This window comes from Chiloscyllium plagiosum, unplaced genomic scaffold (assembly GCF_037043375.1).
Source record: "Chiloscyllium plagiosum isolate Xiang-an unplaced genomic scaffold, Cpla_swu_hap1 HiC_scaffold_45, whole genome shotgun sequence".
Lineage (NCBI taxonomy): Eukaryota > Metazoa > Chordata > Chondrichthyes > Orectolobiformes > Hemiscylliidae > Chiloscyllium > Chiloscyllium plagiosum.
Window position 1 is genome coordinate 9,204,532 of NW_028270183.1, and position 18,198 is coordinate 9,222,729.

General features: G+C 44.5%; 1 protein-coding gene across 3 annotated transcripts in view; it reads left to right on the top strand.

Annotated features, from left to right (window-relative positions):
• Positions 1-18,196, top strand: part of notch3 (notch receptor 3) — a 292,195-nt gene extending 273,999 nt beyond the window's left edge. For all 3 annotated transcript variants that reach the window (XM_087983126.1, XM_087983127.1, XM_043694935.2), the window contains 6 exons: positions 709-811; positions 3,854-4,022; positions 5,007-5,311; positions 9,634-9,781; positions 10,534-10,631; positions 12,095-18,196. In XM_087983126.1, the coding sequence (XP_087839252.1) occupies positions 709-811; positions 3,854-4,022; positions 5,007-5,311; positions 9,634-9,781; positions 10,534-10,631; positions 12,095-13,498 (2,227 nt within the window). In that variant the 3' untranslated portion in view covers positions 13,499-18,196. The remainder of the gene's footprint in view (positions 1-708; positions 812-3,853; positions 4,023-5,006; positions 5,312-9,633; positions 9,782-10,533; positions 10,632-12,094) is intronic.
• Positions 18,197-18,198: the final 2 nt, after the last annotated feature.

Genomic DNA, 18,198 nt, shown 5'->3' on the forward strand with positions numbered 1-18,198 from the left:
AGAGACCCAGGCTCGATTCCATACTCAGATAACTGTCTGTGTAGAGTTTGCACAATCTCCCAGTCTCTGCAGGGGTTTCTGCCAGTTGCTCTGGTCTCCTCCCACAGTCCAAACATGCACGGGTTAAGTGAATTGGCTACTAACTGTGGGGTTACTGGGATAGACTAGGGGAGGGTGCTATTCAGAAGCTTCCAGCTGACTCTACCTACACCTGTTAGGGAATCCGTGTTGCCTAAGTTTGTGTTTTGAGTGTCGGGGCTGAGATGGTCTCATACGTGAGGTTTAGATATTAAGATCAAAAGTTCACAATTTTAAGTTCATAAAAATATCAGGTCAGAGTTGACATTATGTTAAGTCTCAATTTCTATGTATAATGAACACAGGGAGGAGTAAGATCATAGGGGAGCTGAGAGTAATTACCCTTGATGTCAAGCCTGCCATTTCTGCAGTAGTTCCCCAGGGTAGATATTTTCTAATAACCCTGCTCAAAGATGGCATTCCACACCATGGGATTTGAACCGAGATTTCCTAATTCTGAGGTGGGGCCACTACCACTGCAGCACAAGAGCTCTAGTTTCCCGGGTTACATGTTTTCTAATCAATCTGTTGAGAGATAGTGTGCACACCTCTGGAGTAGGTGGGACTTGGACCGTGGGCCTCCAGCTTTCGTGGAGTAGTTGTGTAGCTGATCTGTATCTTTCTCACCAGGCACATCTCCAAATCCATGGTGGAGGAGGGTCTGATCAGTGAAAGGGACCTCCAGACTGAACAGTGGCTGGATACAGAGTGCCCCGAGGCAAAACGACTTAAGGTAAGGAGTGTCTCCGTTTGCTTATACTTTGTGAGTTAGCAATCACAGGAACGTTGTTCACTCCTGTAGCGCACCACAGCTTTATACAGGATGTATTCAATTGAACAGTGATCAGTGTGACCGGTTTGCTGAATTTAATCATCCCTGTCAGCTTAGACTGGTGAGACAACATGTCGCTGGCTGGGCCAGCATGCATCAGCATTCCTTAGTTGTCCTTGGGAAGGTGGTGGTGAGCCTGCCTTCTTGAACCACTGCAGACTATAAACTGTAGGTTTGACCCCCAATGCCCGTATGGACGGGATTCCAGATTTTGATTCAGCACCGCTGAAGGAATGGCAATATATTTCCAGGATGGTGAGTGACTTGGAGGGAAACTTGCAGGTGGTGGTGTTCCCATGTATCTGATGCTCTTGGGCTGACTCATTCTTGTCTCTGATCTTCCATTGTAGTCACAGTATTTATATCGCTGGTCCAGTTCTACTTCTGATCAGTGGTAGCTCCCCACCCTCACTTGAATGTTGATAGGGATTTTAGTAACAGTAATGCAATTGAATAGATTCTGTCTTATCGAAGATTATCTTGTCCAGTGATGTTACTTGCCATTTCCCATGGCTAACCCACCTAACCTGAGCATCCATGGACACTATGAGCAATTTAACATGGCCAATCCACCTAACCTGCACATCCATAGACACTATGGGCAATTTAGCAAGACCAATCACCCTAAACTACACATCCATGGACACTATAGGCAATTTAGCACAAGGCCAATTCACCTAACCCACACATCTTTGGGCCACAGGCAGAAACCACAGGACCTGGAGGAAACCCACGCAGACAAAGGGCAAGTGTGCAAACTCCACAGAGTTGTCCGAGGGTGGAATTGAACCTGGGTCCCTGGCATGTGTGGCAGCAATGCTAACCACTGAGCCATTGTGTTGCCCTGGTTATTACATAGATCCCAAACATGCAGATGTGAATGGAGCAAATACATTGTTTATAGGAATCTTCTTTAACTGGTCTAGGAGGGTTCTTTTAGTACAGTAGTAGTGTCCCCATCTCTAAGCCAGAAGACCCGGGTTTGAGTCCCATCTGCTCCACATGTGTTTTATAACATACCTGAATAGAGCAATTAAAATGTCTAGGAATGATTGGTACTTCAACTGAAAATAGTTTGGAATCTTTCAGCTGCTCTCTTTATGCTTGTACCTCTCTGATCTCAGAAATACTTCTGTGTCTCAGTCTGCCATGATTACCAAAGGCACATGGACATTTGAACCCCAACACATTTTTTTTTCATTATTTAACCCATTATTCTTTCATCATAATTCAATCTTTCTCAGTTCTTCCAGCTTTGGACTCATTCTTTGTTCTGTTGCATGGTCTATGACTATGTTCTTGGGAGACATGAGAGAATTGACTGACATTACTCCTGGATTTCTGTTTTATCCTGAGTGAGAGCCACACCCTTTCTGTCTATGTAGCTTCTTGTTTTGGTAACAGAAGCTGAACTAAGGTGACACAGTGGCAGCTAAGGTGAGGAGCTGGGGTCACTAGTCCATCTAAGTGGGGTTCACACAAGCCCTGAACTGAATGAATGGCAGAGCATACTCATTGGGCTTAATGCCCTATAGCTGCTTGCGATGCCAGTACAGCACTGGACAGTGGGGAGGCTATCAGACATTGTATTTTTTTTTTAAATCCATTCACAGGATGTCGGCATTGCTGGACATTCCCACCATTTATTACCCCATCCCTACTTGCCCAGAGTCAACAACATTGCTGTGGGTCTGGAGTCACATATCGACCAGGTAAAGACAGCAGATTCCTTCACGAAAGGAGAAAGTGAGTCTGCAGATGCTGGAGACCAGAGTCAAAGAGTATGGTGCTGCCAAAGCACAGCCGGTCAGGCAGCATCCAAGGAGCAGGAGAGTCCTGATGAAGAGCTCATGCCCAAAACGTCGATTCTCCTGCTGCTCGGATGCTGCCTGACCGGTTGTGCTTTTCCAGCCCCACACTCTTCGACCCTTTCCTAAAGGACACTTGGTCATACATTCATAGAGTCATAGAGATGTACAGCATGGAAATAGACCCTTCGGTCCAACCCGTCCATGCCGACCAGATATCCTAACCCAATCTAGTTCCACCTGCCAACACCCGGCCCATATCCCTCCAAACCCTTCCTATTCCTAATACCCATCCAAAAGCCTCTTAAATGTTGCAGTTGTACCAGCCTCCACCACATCCTCTGGCAGTTCATTCCATACACTTACCACCCTCTGCGTGAAAAAATTTCCCCTTAGGTCTCTTTTATATCTTTCCCCTCTCACCCCAAACCTATGCCCTCTAGTTCTGGACTCCCCCACCCCAGAGAAAAGACTTTGTCTTTTTACCCTATCCATGCCCCTCATAATTTTGTAAACGTCTATAAGGTCAGCCCTCAGCCTCCGACGCTCCAGGGAAAACAGCCCCAGCCTGTTCAGCCTTTCCCTATAGCTCAAATCCTCCAACCCTGGCAACATCCTTGTAAATCTTTTCTGAACCCTTTCGAGTTTCACATCTTTCCGATAGGAAGGAGACCAGAATTGCACGCAATATTCCAAAAGTGGCCTAACCAATGTCCTGTACAGCTGCAACATGACACCTCCAACTCCTGTACGCAATGATCCAGCTGAGTTTTTCCTGACAATCAACAGCAGTTTCATGTTTAGCATTAGATTCTTAATTTATTTAATTGAATTTGAATCCCACTATATCAGGATTTGAACCCAAATCCCTCGAATATTAATAGGATTAATAGTCCAGCGATAATACCATGAGGCTAGTCCCTCCATTCTGCCTATATGTCTCCTGTATTTTTATATGTAGTACTTCACCTTGCCTCAATGTTTTTGGCAGTGCCCAGAGCCAGGGTGTTTGCTCAGTGCGGACAAAGGTGCAGTATTTGGGTTATAAATGGCTTTCAGTGTCACATTCAACTTGAGTCCAAGAATGGAGCTCCTGTACACCTCTATTAACCCGCAACTCTAACACATTCCTCAGGTGGAGGAGCCTACCTTACTGTCCGACAACGAAGATGCTGTTGATTGTCGCCAATGGACACAGCACCACCTAGCAGCAGCAGACATCCGGATGCCACCTTCCATGGCCCTAACCCCGCCACAGGGAGAGTTTGATACTGATTGCATGGATGTGAATGTGCGCGGTCCAGGTACATGTTCTAATGGATTAAGAACGGCAGGTAGCCAAGATCAGGCTTACTCAGCTAGAAAGGAGCTTCCCAGCATTGTGCTGATGAAATATGTTGTATGCTACACCAGTAAACCATATAGAGCCAAGGTTTCTCACTTTCCTTTTTGGCTTGACCTGGTTACATAGCAGAACTGATCAATTACCTCAGTTTTCTACTTGGCTCTATGGTTAGAAATGGCATGTGACACCAAGAGACTGACATGCAGCACACAGTGAGGAGTTGTGTGTTTGACATAGTCTGATGTGGAGCAGTGAGTTCAAGAAGAATATGGGGATCTCAGGAGCTATAGGTCATCACGTGTTGATTTAAGAGCAATACAAGTGGCATTCCCTTCTTTTTCTTTATGCTGTGCACAGAGTGTGGCTAGCAGGGTGAGATCAGCAACTCTGTCTCAATCAGGAATTATACCCTTGAAGTTTAATAACAATAAAGAACCTGTTTGCTCAAAGAGAAATTAGAATGTGGGAATTAATATGGAGTTGTTAAGGTAAAGAGCAAAGAAATCTCTTAAGAGATGCTAATTATTCTCCCTGGCATTCTCCATCTTGACCAATCTGAGCCGACCTGTCAGCCATTTTAGCATTTCCTTCTCCGCTAGTATCAGTTATTGCTTCCCTTGAAACTGATATTCTTGCATCTGGCCTGATAAGTGCAAGACACAAAGGTTTTGACAGCAATTTTCCAGCAACACCCAATGCCAGTTGTATTTGAGAGAGAAAGGAAGAGAAGGATATGTAAACAGGTTTTAGATGTTGGGTGGAAGAAGGCTATGTGGAGCACAGTCAGCATGAACCGGTTGGGGCCAAATGGGCTATTTCTGCGCTGTGTAATGCTGTGTAACCTGGAGTTACCTGGGACATCACGTTTTATAGTAAATGTCAGATCTCTTCAAGAATGAAGTGCTGAAACGGGGAAGCTGAAAATCCAATCCCTGTGTTTTAGATGGTTTCACTCCACTGATGCTGGCCTCTTACTGTGGGGGAGGACTGGACACAGGCCTGACTGAGGAAGAGGAGCAAGAGGACTCATCTGCCAACATCATCTCAGACCTCATCTATCAGGGAGCCAACCTCTGTGCACAGACAGACCGAACCGGAGAGACTGCCCTTCACTTGGCTGCCCGTTATGCAAGGGCAGATGCTGCCAAGCGACTCCTGGATGCAGGTGCTGATGCCAATGCTCAGGACAACACTGGGCGCACACCTCTCCACGCTGCAGTCGCCGCTGATGCTCAAGGAGTCTTCCAGGTAAAGCCATTGAAATGCACTTAGCAGCTTCTTTTTACAGGATATGGACTTCACTGGCTAAGCCAACATTTATTGCCCCAGTGTAATGCACTGGAGAAGGTAATGGTGAGCTTCCACCTGAACTCCTGCAGTCCTTGAGGTATGGGGAAACTCATGGCATTCCTAGCTGGGAGTTCCAGGATGTTAACCCAGCAACTGTGAAGGAATGGCGGTGGATTTCCAAGTCAGCATCGTGAGTGGCTTAGAGGGGAATTTGCAGAGGATGCAGCTTCTGTGCATCTGCTGTCATGGGTTTGGAAGATGTTATTGAAGGAGGTTTATCAGTGGTTGCTGTGGTGCATCATGTATGTGATACAGACATGTTCCACTGTGCATCATTTGCGAATGGAGTGAACATTTAAGGAGGTGAATTGGCTACTTTGATCTAATACATTGTCTCTGCTCAAGTCAACAGTTGTGACATTGACTCATGCATCTGAAAACAACACACTGGTGTTCATTATTACTCTGTAGCTACAGGCTGTGCTCCTGATTCAGATGTTTTCCAATGCATTATCTGTAATGACTCCTCTCAGCACCACTGATGAGGTACAGCATGCTGGCAGTCATTGCACTAGTCACTTGCAGACAGCACAATGTTTGTAAACATGACACTGCACATATTACCCAGTGAATGATACACAGCGAAGAATCTTTTATCTGAAAAAGCCCTGATTAGCTTTACCCATAATTCCCTCGCAGTGTACAGGAGATTGAGGTTAGTAAGGTCAGGGATAGGTTTACAAGGTCACCAAGGGGGGCACCAGCAATCAGGATGTTGGTTTGAAATATGTGTACTTCAATGCCAGGGGCATCCGGAATAAGGTGGGCGAACTTGCAGCATGGGATGGTACCTGGGATTTCGATGCTGAGGCCATTTCAGAGACTTGGCTAGAGGAGGGATAGGAATGGTTTTTGTAGATTCTGGGATTTAGGTGTTTCAGCAAGAACAGAGAAGATGGTAAAAGAAGAGGGGGTGGTGGCATTGTTAATCAAGGGTAGTACTACAGCAGCTGGGATAACGTTTGAGGACTCATCCACTGTGGTAGTTTGGGCTGTGGTTAGAAACAGGAAAGGAGAGGTCACCCTGTTGGGAGTTTTCTATAGGACCCCGAATTGTTCCAGGGATGTAGAGGAAAGGATATCAAAGATGATTCTCGATAAGAGCGAGAGTAACAGGGTAGTTGTTATGGGGGACTTCAACTTCCCCAACATTGACTGGGAATACTATAGTTCAAGTAGTTTAGATGGGTCAGTTTTTGTTCAGTGTTTACAGGAGGGTTTTCTGACAGGTCAATAAGGGGCGATGCCATATTGGATTTGATACTAGGTAACAAAACAGGCCAGGTGTTGGATTTGGAGGTAGGTGAGCACTTTGGCGATAGTGGCCATAATTCAGTTACAATAGCAATGGACAGGGATAGGTATATACCACAGAGAAAGGGGCATAATTGGGGGAAAGTCAATTATGACGTGATTAGGCAAGATTTAGGATGCATAGGATGGGCAAGGAAACTGCAGGGGATGGACACACCTGAAATGTGGAGCTTATTCAAGGGACGTCTACTGCGGGTCCTTGATAAGTATATGCCTATCGGGCAGGGAGGAAATTGTCAAGAGAGGGAGCCATGGTTTACTAAAGAAGTTGAAGCTCTTGTCAAGAGAAAGAAGAAGACTTATGTGAGGATGAGACACGAAGGCTCAGTTAGGGGGCTTGAGAGTTATAAGTTAGCCAGAAAAGGTCTAAAGAGAGAACTAAGAAGAGCCAGGAGGGGAAATGAGAAGTTGTTGGCTGATAGGATCAAGGAGAACCCTAAGGCCTTCTGTAAGTACATCAGGAATAAAAGAATGACTAGAGTAAGATTAGGGTCAGTCAAAGACAGTAGTGGGAAGTTGTGTGTGGAATCTGAGGACATAGGGGAAGCGCTTAATGAATACTTTTCATCAGTATTCACATTGGAAAAGGGCAATATTAGTGAGAATACAGAGATACAGGCTACAGAATTAGATGGGATTGCGGCTGACCAAGAGGAGGTTTTAACAATTTTGGAAGATCTGAAAATACATAAAACCCCAGGGCAAGATGGGACTTATCCTCAGATTCTCTGGGAAGCCAGGGAGGAAATGTCGAGCCTTTGGCTTTGATCTTTACGTCATCATTGTTGACAAGAGTAGTGCCAGAAGACTGGACAATAGCATGTATTATTCCCTTGTTTAAGAAGGGGAGTCAGGACAACCCTGGGAATTATAGGCCAGTGAGCCTTACTCCGGTTGTGGGTAAGGTGTTGAGAAAGGTTATAAGAGATAGGATTTATAATCATCTGGAAAGGAATAATTTGATTAGGGATAGTCAACACAGTTTTGTGAAGGGTAGGTCGTGCCTTACAAACCTTATTGAGTTCAGGTGGATGAAGGTAAAGCGGTTGATGTGGTGTATATGGACTTCAGTAAGGTGTTTGATAAGGTTCCACATGGTAGGCTATTGCGCAAAATACAGAGTTTCGAGATTGAAGGTGATTTAGCAGTTTGGATCAGAAATTGGCTAGCTGAAAGAAGACAGAAGGTGGTGTTTGATGGGAAATGTTCATCCTTGAGTTCAGTTACCAGTGGTGCACTGCAAGAATCTGTTTTAGGGCCACTGCTGTTTGTCATTTTTATAAATGATCTGGATGTGGGTGTAGAAGGATGAGTTAGTACATTTGTGGATGACACTAAGGTAGGCAGAGTTGTGGATAGTGCTGAAGGATGTTGTGGGTTGCAGAGGGACATAGGTAAGATGCAGAGCTGGGCTGAGAAGTGGCAAATGGAGTTTAATGCAGAAAAGTGTGAGGTAGTTCACTTCGGAAGAAGTAACAGGAATGCAGAGTACTGAGCTAATGGTAAAATTCTTGGCAGTTTAGATGAACAGAGAGATTTGCGTGTCCTGGTGCATAAATCCCTGAAATCTTCCACCCAGGTTGATAGGGTTGTGAAGAAGGCATATGGTGTGTTGGCGTTTATTGGTAGAGGGATTGAGTTTCAGAGCCATGAGATCATGCTTCAGCTGTACAAGACCCTAGTCAGGCCGCACCTGGGGTATTGCACACAGTTCTGCCAACGCATTTTTGGAAGGATGTGGAAGCTTCAGAAGGGATTCAGAGTAGATTTACTAGGATGTTGCCTGGTATGGAAGGAAGATCTTACGAGGAAAGGCTGAGGGAACTGAGGCTGTTTTCGTTGGAGAGAAGAAGGTTGAGAGGTGATTTAATCGAGATGTATAAGATAATCAGAGGGTTAGATAGGGTGAACAGTGAGAGCCTTTTTCCTTGGATGGTGAAGGCTTTAAATTGAGGGGTGTTAGATTTAGGACAGATGTCGAGGTACTTTCTTCACTCAGAGCGTGGTAGGGGTGTGGAACGGACTGCCTGCTACAGTAGTAGACCTGCCGACATTAAGGGCATTTAAGTGGTCATTGGATAAACACATGGATAATAATGGAATGGTGTAGGTTAGATGGGCATCAGATTAATTTCACAGGTCAGTGCAATGTCGAGGGCCGAAGGGCCTGTACTGCGCTGTAACGTTCTAAGTTCTATATTCTATATTATAGTTAATCATGGGAACTGGAGGTGGCCAATCAGCCCCTAGACTCTCTTTCACAGCCTCACAATTATTCAATTAATCAAAACTTTCAGTATATTTCTAACTATAATTTTCTCCCCAATGTCCACTATTCCATACAGTACATAGTCTGGAATGGTTGGGAGCAAGTCCTTCCTGAATATGGAAGTTTTGGGATTATTTGAATACCTAACAACATGTGGATGAACCAGAACATCATAACTGTAACTCAAAGCAAAAAATAATGATAAAACATTAAGAGAAAGTTTTCCTTATCCAAATACTGTATCTCCCATGTTCCAGCTCCCAAAGAACTGCACTAAAGTTATGCCGTGTGCTGCATGTGTCTGCCCAAAAGATTTCCAGCTGATTGATGTTGCCATAGAATAGATTTACAAACTGGGGAGGCCACAGTGTGGTCATCTCAACAGGCTTTTCCAGTCTGTGCAAAATCCTTTGGTATTTGTTGTTCAACAACTGAATCCCCTGTTTAAATTTCAGCTTGAAAACCACCTTTGTCTCCCCAGCTCTGTGGTGAAACCAGTTTGTGAGAATCCTTGTAAATATGTCACTCAGAGCTGAGGGGATTTTCTGTTCAAAGTTGTTGCTGCAATTACTGAGTTAGAAAGTTTGAATTTTGCAGCCGTACCAAAGTGAGCTCCGTCTTGTTCCCTCTCCACCAGATACTAATAAGAAATAGAGTCACCGACCTGGATGCACGAATGGCGGATGGTTCCACTGCTCTGATTCTTGCTGCCCGTCTTGCAGTGGAGGGAATGGTGGAGGAACTAATAGCCTGTCATGCTGATGTCAATGCTGTCGATGAGATCGGTATGTTTGAAACCATCAGGGCTGTACCCCAAGGCACCTATTCAAGCTAGAATCCAAGGTCACTGGGTCAGATGTTGAGCTATGTGAACTGTAACTTGTTGTATAATGGTACATTAAATGGGAGAATGAAGGTCCCGCACAGCTTTTCAGGAGTGATTATCACATAGATTTTACCGCTAAGCATCATAAGGAGATATTCAGACCTGTGACCCAAAGCTTGGTTCACTGGTTGCATTTGCCAAAGTGAGAGGCAGAGGGGAATTCCAGGCCTTATGACCTGAAAGTACGGCTGCCAGTAAAGGAGTGAGGCAAATCTGCAACGTGCAAGGGATCAAAGTTGGACGAATGCAGAGGTCTCGAAGGTTATTGGGCTTTGAAGATTACCACAATAAGGAAGAGCCTAACTGTGGAAAAGTTTGAACATACATAGGAGAATTTTAAAGTGGAGACTTTGTTGGACTGACAGCAGTATAGTCCAGCAAATGCGGGGATGATGATGGGTGAATGGGTGAATAAGTTAGCATGTGAACAGCAGAATTTTGAATGACCTCCCATTTATGGAGGGAGGTAGCTGGGAGACTAGCCTGGAGAGTATTCCATCCCCCTCATTTCTGGTGTTGTCACGTGCCCTCCCACAAAGTTGGTTGCTTCTACTGGGGGAAAAAAAACTGTCTGACCTTTACTTACATTCTAATCTGCAGCAAAGGACTGGGCTATTGTAAGTAACTGTTCTGTTTAATATGGATATTTAGGTAAATCTGCCTTGCACTGGGCTGCAGCAGTGAACAATGTTGATGCTACTCTGGTCTTGCTGAAGAACGGAGCCAACAAGGATATGCAGGACAGTAAGGTAAGGAAAACAATCTGTTACTTCTCCACAGTATCAGAGATACTCTGTCAGTGCTTGAATCCTGGCTGCACTGATGGATAGTTTGAAATTGAATTCTCGGAATTCTACTTTTCTTTGATGAAGTATTTATATGATTGTCCAACTCAATCATGAGTCAAAATCCAGTTCCAAACACTGCACTTCCTGCCAAACAGACACAATAGGCATGTTACCAAGTCCCAGCCTCAACCAGTGCAACTATTGACCCAACTGCCCGAGCCATTGGCCCAATGCTGACCCTGAGATTTTTATTTATTTTCTGTTAGCAAGGCTTTTATTCTTCCCCTTGATTATCATGAAGCTCATGTAGAAATTGTGGGCAGTAAACTGAGCTGGTAATTCTTCAAGTTTGACTGTGAGATGTGGGTGAAGTTAACGAAGTATTTATTGACCAGGCTGTGATGGATCTTCTCAAGTGACCAACTAATGCAGCGTTAATCTGCTTGATTACCGCTGAGAGACTTGGGATTGGCAGAATCCCTTCCTGTCCCTCAACAACATTAATAAAATGGCGAGGTCTCTTCACTTTTTCATTACCAGCCAACAGTCAAAAGTACAATGTTTATCCTGGAGCCAGGCACCTAATAGCCAGCTTTCCCCAAATTCAGTTTCACCATCTTCCATGGTTTGATGGCAACCTGTCTAGTCCAGCCCCAAGATCACTACACAGCTATTTCTCATTGTGTTGCTCCTTAGGAGGGTAGGAACACCTTGAACCTGTCCACTATTTTGTTAACTTGCAGCCAATGTGTATCTTAATCCATTGCATCAGCTCCGGTTCTGTCTACATTGCTTTAAAAAAATCTGGCAATTGTGATTATGGATATTTTAATAGCCTCACCAGTTTCTCAGAGAAACGACTTCCTGTGAAGGAGAACTTTCTGACATGAGTCCCTTGTTCTGAAACATTCTGACAGTGCAAATGCTTTTTCTCTATCCTATCAATTTCTCTAGTAATTTGAATACTCCTTAATGCTCTGCAGTCAAGGGAACCTTGACTAGTGTATCGTTCCTGCCCACACCTTTGAACCCTTTAGCTCTGGTTTCAGTTGTTATGGACAAGCTCCTAGAGGGCATAGGTTTAGGGTGAGAGGGGAAAGATATAAAAGAGACCTACGGGGTAACTTTTTCAAACAGAGAATAGCATGGGTATGGAATGAGCTACCAGAGGAAGTGGTGGAAGCTGATACAATTGCAACATTTAAGAGGCATCTGGATGGCTTTATAATAGGAAGGGTTTGGAGGGATATGGGCCGGGTGCTAGCAGATGGGACTAGATTGGGTTGGAATATCTGGTCGGCGTGAACAGGTTGGACCGAAGGGCCTGTTTCCGTGCTGTACATCTCTATGACTCTATAACTTGGGTTTGAAGTGATGAGATTCTTTGACATTTTTTCTAATGATGAGGAAACTGTATTTTTCAGGAGGAGACGCCACTCTTCCTAGCTGCACGGGAGGGAAGCTTTGAAGCTGCTAAGATGTTGTTGGATCACTTTGCCAACCGGGACATCACAGACCACATGGACCGATTGCCACGGGACATTGCACAGGAGCGGATGCATCACGACATTGTGCAGCTGCTGGATGAGTACAACGCTGTACGGAGCCCTCAGGGTCAAGGTGGGCACATGGGCAGCCATTCAATGTCCCCCCTCATGTGCCCACCAAACAGTTACATGGCTAACTTAAAGCAAACCCCCCAGGGAAAGAAAGCAAGGCGGCCCGGCTCCAAGAATTCAGGTTCTGGGAATAATAGCAACCTGACCAAGGACTCGAAGGAACCGAAAACAAGGAACAAAAAATTGAGTCTGGATTGCCAAGCGTCCCTCATGGAAAGTTCAGTGACATTGTCTCCAGTAGACTCACTGGATTCGCCGCGTGCCTACATTACCAACCCTACGTCTCCAGTCATGACATCCTCTGGGATCTTGCATCCTGCGGGATCCTTGTCTGTGCTTGCCAACCCTCCAGTGAATGGTATTCTGGAAGGTCCCTTCACTGTCTCCTTGGCCAGACTTGGTGATCTTGGAGATGCTGCTCAGAACACTGCCGTTTTATCCAGGAACCACATGCAGCCTCATCTCTCAATGTCACAAGTCAGTGGCCAGCCCAACTGCCTCCTTAATGCCGGTGGCCTGGGTCTTAACGTTGGCATGGTGAGCCCTATCACCTCGGTACCCTTTGAATGGCAAACGAGGATTCCCAGCTCGCAGTGCAACTCCGTCATCAGCGTTGTACAGCAGACCGCTGGCTCACATGCTAACATGCACCAGCCGGGTCAAGCTCTGCAGCACGGCTTGGTGCTGCAGAGCCACATGTCCATGGGGAATGGCCCCCAAATGATCAACCAGCAGAGCCCAGTCAAGCCCCCAAACCCAGTAGAGCAGCAGGCAATCTCTCAAGCCCCACAGGCACAGCAGAGGTGCACCCCTTCCACCACCAGCCACTCCATTCAGCAGAGCTTGCTGAGGAGCGAGATGGCACGATTGCCAGACCATTGCAACCCGTCGCTTTCTGCTCAGGAAGCCCAGCCTCCGCAAGCCAACGTGCCACCATTTTACAAGCAGCACAGCGAGGACTACCTGACTCCCTCCTCCAAACACAGCTACACGACAGGCCACGACAACACCCCCAAGCATTACCTCCACCTGAAGAATGAGCACCCTTACCTGACACCATCCCCAGAGTCACCCGAACAGTGGTCCAGTCCATCTCCACATTCCATGTCTGATTGGTCAGACTCTACCCCCAGCCCGGCCATAATTGGACATCAAGCTCAAATGCAGCACATGACTGAACAAGCAACCAAAATGCAAGTTTTTGCATAAAGTACATCATTCGTTCCTTTTATTAAAAAAAAAGAGACGTCTCTATAGGATATTAGGACCCGGGCTATTATTATTTTTGTTACTGCACCTCCTTTCGTCATCTTGAAGTAACACGGAGCCGACTCTATAGTCACCTCGGCTGCATCTGTAATGGAGGTCACCTCTTGGTTCCGAATTTCAAAGGAAAGATTTTGATTTTTTCTTTTCAGAAAGAATGGTGAGAAGGAAAGTGTTGAATTTATTTCTGTCTCACTACAGTCACTGCCTTTACCACACGTGTTTATGAATCAGCAGGTAAACTGTGGAGCCTGTTACGGTTTATATGTTCCAGTCCTCTTCAAGTATATGTGTCACCAAACATTAAGAGCCCTCTTTTCTTCCCCTTTGGCGTACTGGACTTTCACTCGCCTCTTGCTGGTTTGACCAATGCCTGGGATTCCGGGCCGAACCTTTGTAACTTCATGTTTTGCCAGATGTTTGGCTGGGATTGCCACCACCCGCCAATGAGGATCCCGGGAAATTACCTCAGCAGAACTTGGACAGGAGGACACAGACGCTGCCTTTCCTGAGTAAGGTGTATTCCACACTACATTAACTTAGGCTGTTACAGTAAGTTCCGTCTCTCTGAGACCCCAGCAAGGCCTGAAGGCTTTCATCTGCAATTAGTAACCATTCCAGAATAACTGGCACTAGTAACACCTCTGCCCCCTTCCCAGCAGCCGAAGGAAATTGTGTTTCAAGCAACACAAAAGCTATAAAAACTTGTCTGAACCGTTGAAGCCTCAAGTGTAGGGTCATCCTATCATTTCATTATATATAAAGTGATTAACATGGGATTTTTTTAATACAATTTCTTTCTCTCGTGCTGTGTATTTTAATCCTGAATAAGCTTTCCTAAAACTTACTGCCATTGGAAATTGCGATGCTGCCAAGAATATAATTGTATGTTATTTAACTGTTTTAGGGTTCAAAGGAATACTGTTTGTTTTTGTAATCGAGTTCTTCCGCCTGAGAGATGCTTCCGAGAATTGTTCGCTTGTCATGGACAGGGCAGATTGCGTGTCAAAACTCTGCCCCAAAATCTAATCCAATCTAAGCAGAGCTTGCTCAAGCACCCAGTTTAAAATTGTCCAGGCCTATATCAGGACACCCCCACCACCCCTCCACCACCCCTCCGGTTACTCACTTATTCCCCAGGCCTCACAGTGTCAAACAGTTCACAGGTTCCTGTTTCCTTTAATGCACAGCTCCTGCATCATATTATTTTCCATTTCATTTAAATAGTAATTTTTTTTCTTTTAAAAGGAAAATGAGAAATGTCAAAATATGTACACTTTTTAATTGGATATAATCTGTTGAAAGGTCATGTTGATAATTGCTCTATAAGAGAAATTGACTGATTTAGTATCAATTATCTGTTTAAAAATTAGCTCATCAACTAGGCATTAAGCAGATGCTCAGTGAGAGTGAATCATTTGTGTCTTTGAAGATTTAAGATTTGGCTCAAGTTTACTGATCAGAGAAAATTGTTCTGGGCACTTTAATCAGGGCCAGAGCCCCACACTCGTTGGTAGGGCCTTGGAAATGGGCTGTACCAATCTTTTCTCAGGCAGGAACTTGAATTCTGACGACAGCCACTTCAGTTCAGATTTCTGAAGTCTTTTTAAGTCAGTCCACTTGAGCCCAGTGGCTGATGTTATAACAGTTAACACCTAAATCTAAAATAAAAGCACAAAGTGCAGGCAAAATTCAGCTAGTCTGGAAGTGTCTTTGGAAGGAAGAACAAAGTTAGCATTTCCAGTCTTTTTTTTTATAAGTCCTACTTTAATGACTTACTACAATTAACAACAGGATTACAGACACCTCATCTTTTTTGAAATGGAGGATCATTCTTGAACGATCCAGCATTGAAAACCAATGTTCAGTTTCACTGCCAATTCTTCAGTCTTTCTCTCATGCTAATTACATCGCGGGCTATTTTCATAAGGGTCAACATCATATCACAGGTATCAGGCTCTCAGAAACAACCTCAGCGAAAGAGAAGTGCTGCACTTGTTCAAAACAATCAATGGTTGCAGTTTTACCAACTCCTATCTACAAGCCTCCTTCAGATAGAAGGTAGAAGAAAGAACCTTCAGCCATTGCTGATGGAGTTTGGGTCAAAAGAGATTGCACATTTTGTGACTGAGAAGAGTATTGTAGGACCAGCCAGTCCAAGATGTTAACAGAATGTGGGTGTGATTACTTGAAGAGGTTTTAATTTTTGAGTAAATTTTTTTGTTTTGTTTCTTGCCCCTCTTCACCTCCCCCCCCCCATCCCATGCAATCTCTGTACTATATCCATTGACCTAAAGGTGTAACCCCTCAGATATTAGTTGGATAAGATGCAACTCATGGTGAAGTCAAAGGTTCCCACTCTTGGTCAGAGGTATTCCAGCATGTGACCTCCCAAAGAGCCCCTCCCACTCTCCTGCTATTGACCATAGCACATTCCCAATCTGAGAGTGCACTGTATCTGACGTTCATCAGGAAACTCTTTCTACTCTCTGATTATTTGGTTGTTTGTCAGCCACTCCTTTTCTCATCACTTGAGGTAAAAACACAGTTAAAAATATGAGAGAAAAATGTCTTTTTTTTAATGTTCATTGGGATTTTACTCTGTCTTGCTCACTACGTATCCTGGAGTTAGTCTTTAATTTCTAGCTATTCCCAGATGATCCTCAATAGCCGACAATTCCATGTTTGCACTGCTTGCCCACCTTGTAATTACTGCAAGAAAACATTTAAAAATAATCAAGAAATGCAACAACGCAGCATCAATTCCTGAAGTTAAATGATCTCCAGTTCCTGGGACCAGCAAAGACCTGAGGAGAACAGTTAGCAACTGAAGAGGATTTGTTTCTCTGTGTTGCCCACCCTCCCTTCCAGGTGTGCAGTTGGAATAGGTTTTTCCAGCGCTGATTTAGTTAGAAAAGGGAAACTTGAAGAAGACACGGGTTCAGTGGTTCAATTGCATCCAATTGGAATGCCTGTACGTTTAATATGACTTGCCAGTATTTCAATAACAACCCAGGAATGAAAATAACTGGACCTGTTCAGTTAGACCGATGCAAAAAAACAAATGATGAGAGAGTTCATCTTCTATTTGAGAAGAAGATCAGGCTTATTCTAATGAAACTTTGTGTGCTTGTCAAGTAAGCAGGGATAAAATCTTCCTCTGCCTCATATTCCCCTCACCTGATCGGGGAGTAATATTTGCAACCTGTTCTTGCCGTCTGGTTTGAGAACCAAGGCTCTTCATGGGGTCCAAAACCCGTACTTTAGCAGCCCTGAATCTCAAGGTATGGAGTCGGAAAACCAGATGTGAGAGGAATGGATCAAAAATCAAAACCCAAAATTTCTATTCAAGTACCTGAGAGGTGGGGTGAGCGTTGCACCTGTCCCTTCAGAAGAATTTGCCTTCTGGGGAGTGAGAGGCAGTCATTGCCTTGGTGGGTAGGTGGTAATTTTTCCCTCTCTTGCCCCAGGCCTGCTTCACAACTTCAGATTTATTGGTCAGCCTGGCCCAACTTCAAATCTGCCCCCCGTCTGATACGAATGATATTTATGTAGAAATAAGGGAGTAGGGGGAGAAGCAGGAACTCACCTTTGGCCTGGTTCCTGCAGGAGAATGCAGACCTGTCATTATGGTCAGCCCAGTCATTATCAAGGTTCATTGTAAACCTTAATCACTTCGTCACACGCTGAGGAATTGAACCTGAGAATTGAACCTTGTATGTTTTTTTAAGAAAAATTGCCAATTTTATTTTACAAATCCCCTTGTAGCCCACACCCATAGCCCTGTCAGTTAACCATCGCTTGGGGTAGTGGTTTCAGGAAAGAAGAGGCAGAATTACGTTTCGTGCAGCAAGTTGGGAAAAGTTGGAGTGGTGGGATGAGGATGAGGGGGCGGGGGAGAGGAGATGGTGTGTCAGGTGATAAACCGAGTGGGTGGGTGGGAAGGAAAGGTGGACTACAAGTGACCCGTCTGGGTGATGCATGGGTGGACAGGGTATGCACATAGGGAGCTGTGGAGCAAAGGATGTGAACCTGAGCGGGACATAGCGTTCAGGTAAGTCCTGCAGCCTCTGCGCATGGAACAGACGAGGTAGTGCTGCTTAAAAATCAAGCAAAGGCGAAATAGAGGTGTCACGCTGCTTGCAAAAGTGAGAGAGCACCCTGTTGGCTCGGCTGTTTTCCCTGCCTTAGTTGGGACTGAGTTTATGAGGGACCTATATATATATTTTATATATTTTTTTTCTCAACATTCTTGGTCAGTAGTGCAGCTCAAACAGTAGAATGTACATTTAAAGCATTAACGGATTCTTTTTTTAAAGAAAGCAGACTGTAAATAAATCAAATTGAAGAACAAAAAACATTTACTCATTTCAAAAGTACTTGTTTGGAATGTTTCACGTACTCAAATAAAAACCTCACTTTCTTATTTAGTTGTATATCACATGGAAATACGGCCAACATACTTGGTTGTTTGTTCTTAGAAGGATTCTTTGTAGACGTTTTATAATATTTCAAGCCTTTTTACAAAAATGTAGCTTTAATCTGTACAGAAAAAAAGTATTTTAAGTCACATCTTTTGTATGCAGAAAATAAAGGTTGTGAGGTAAATATACTTCAAAAATAAAGCTGTAGGAAACTACATT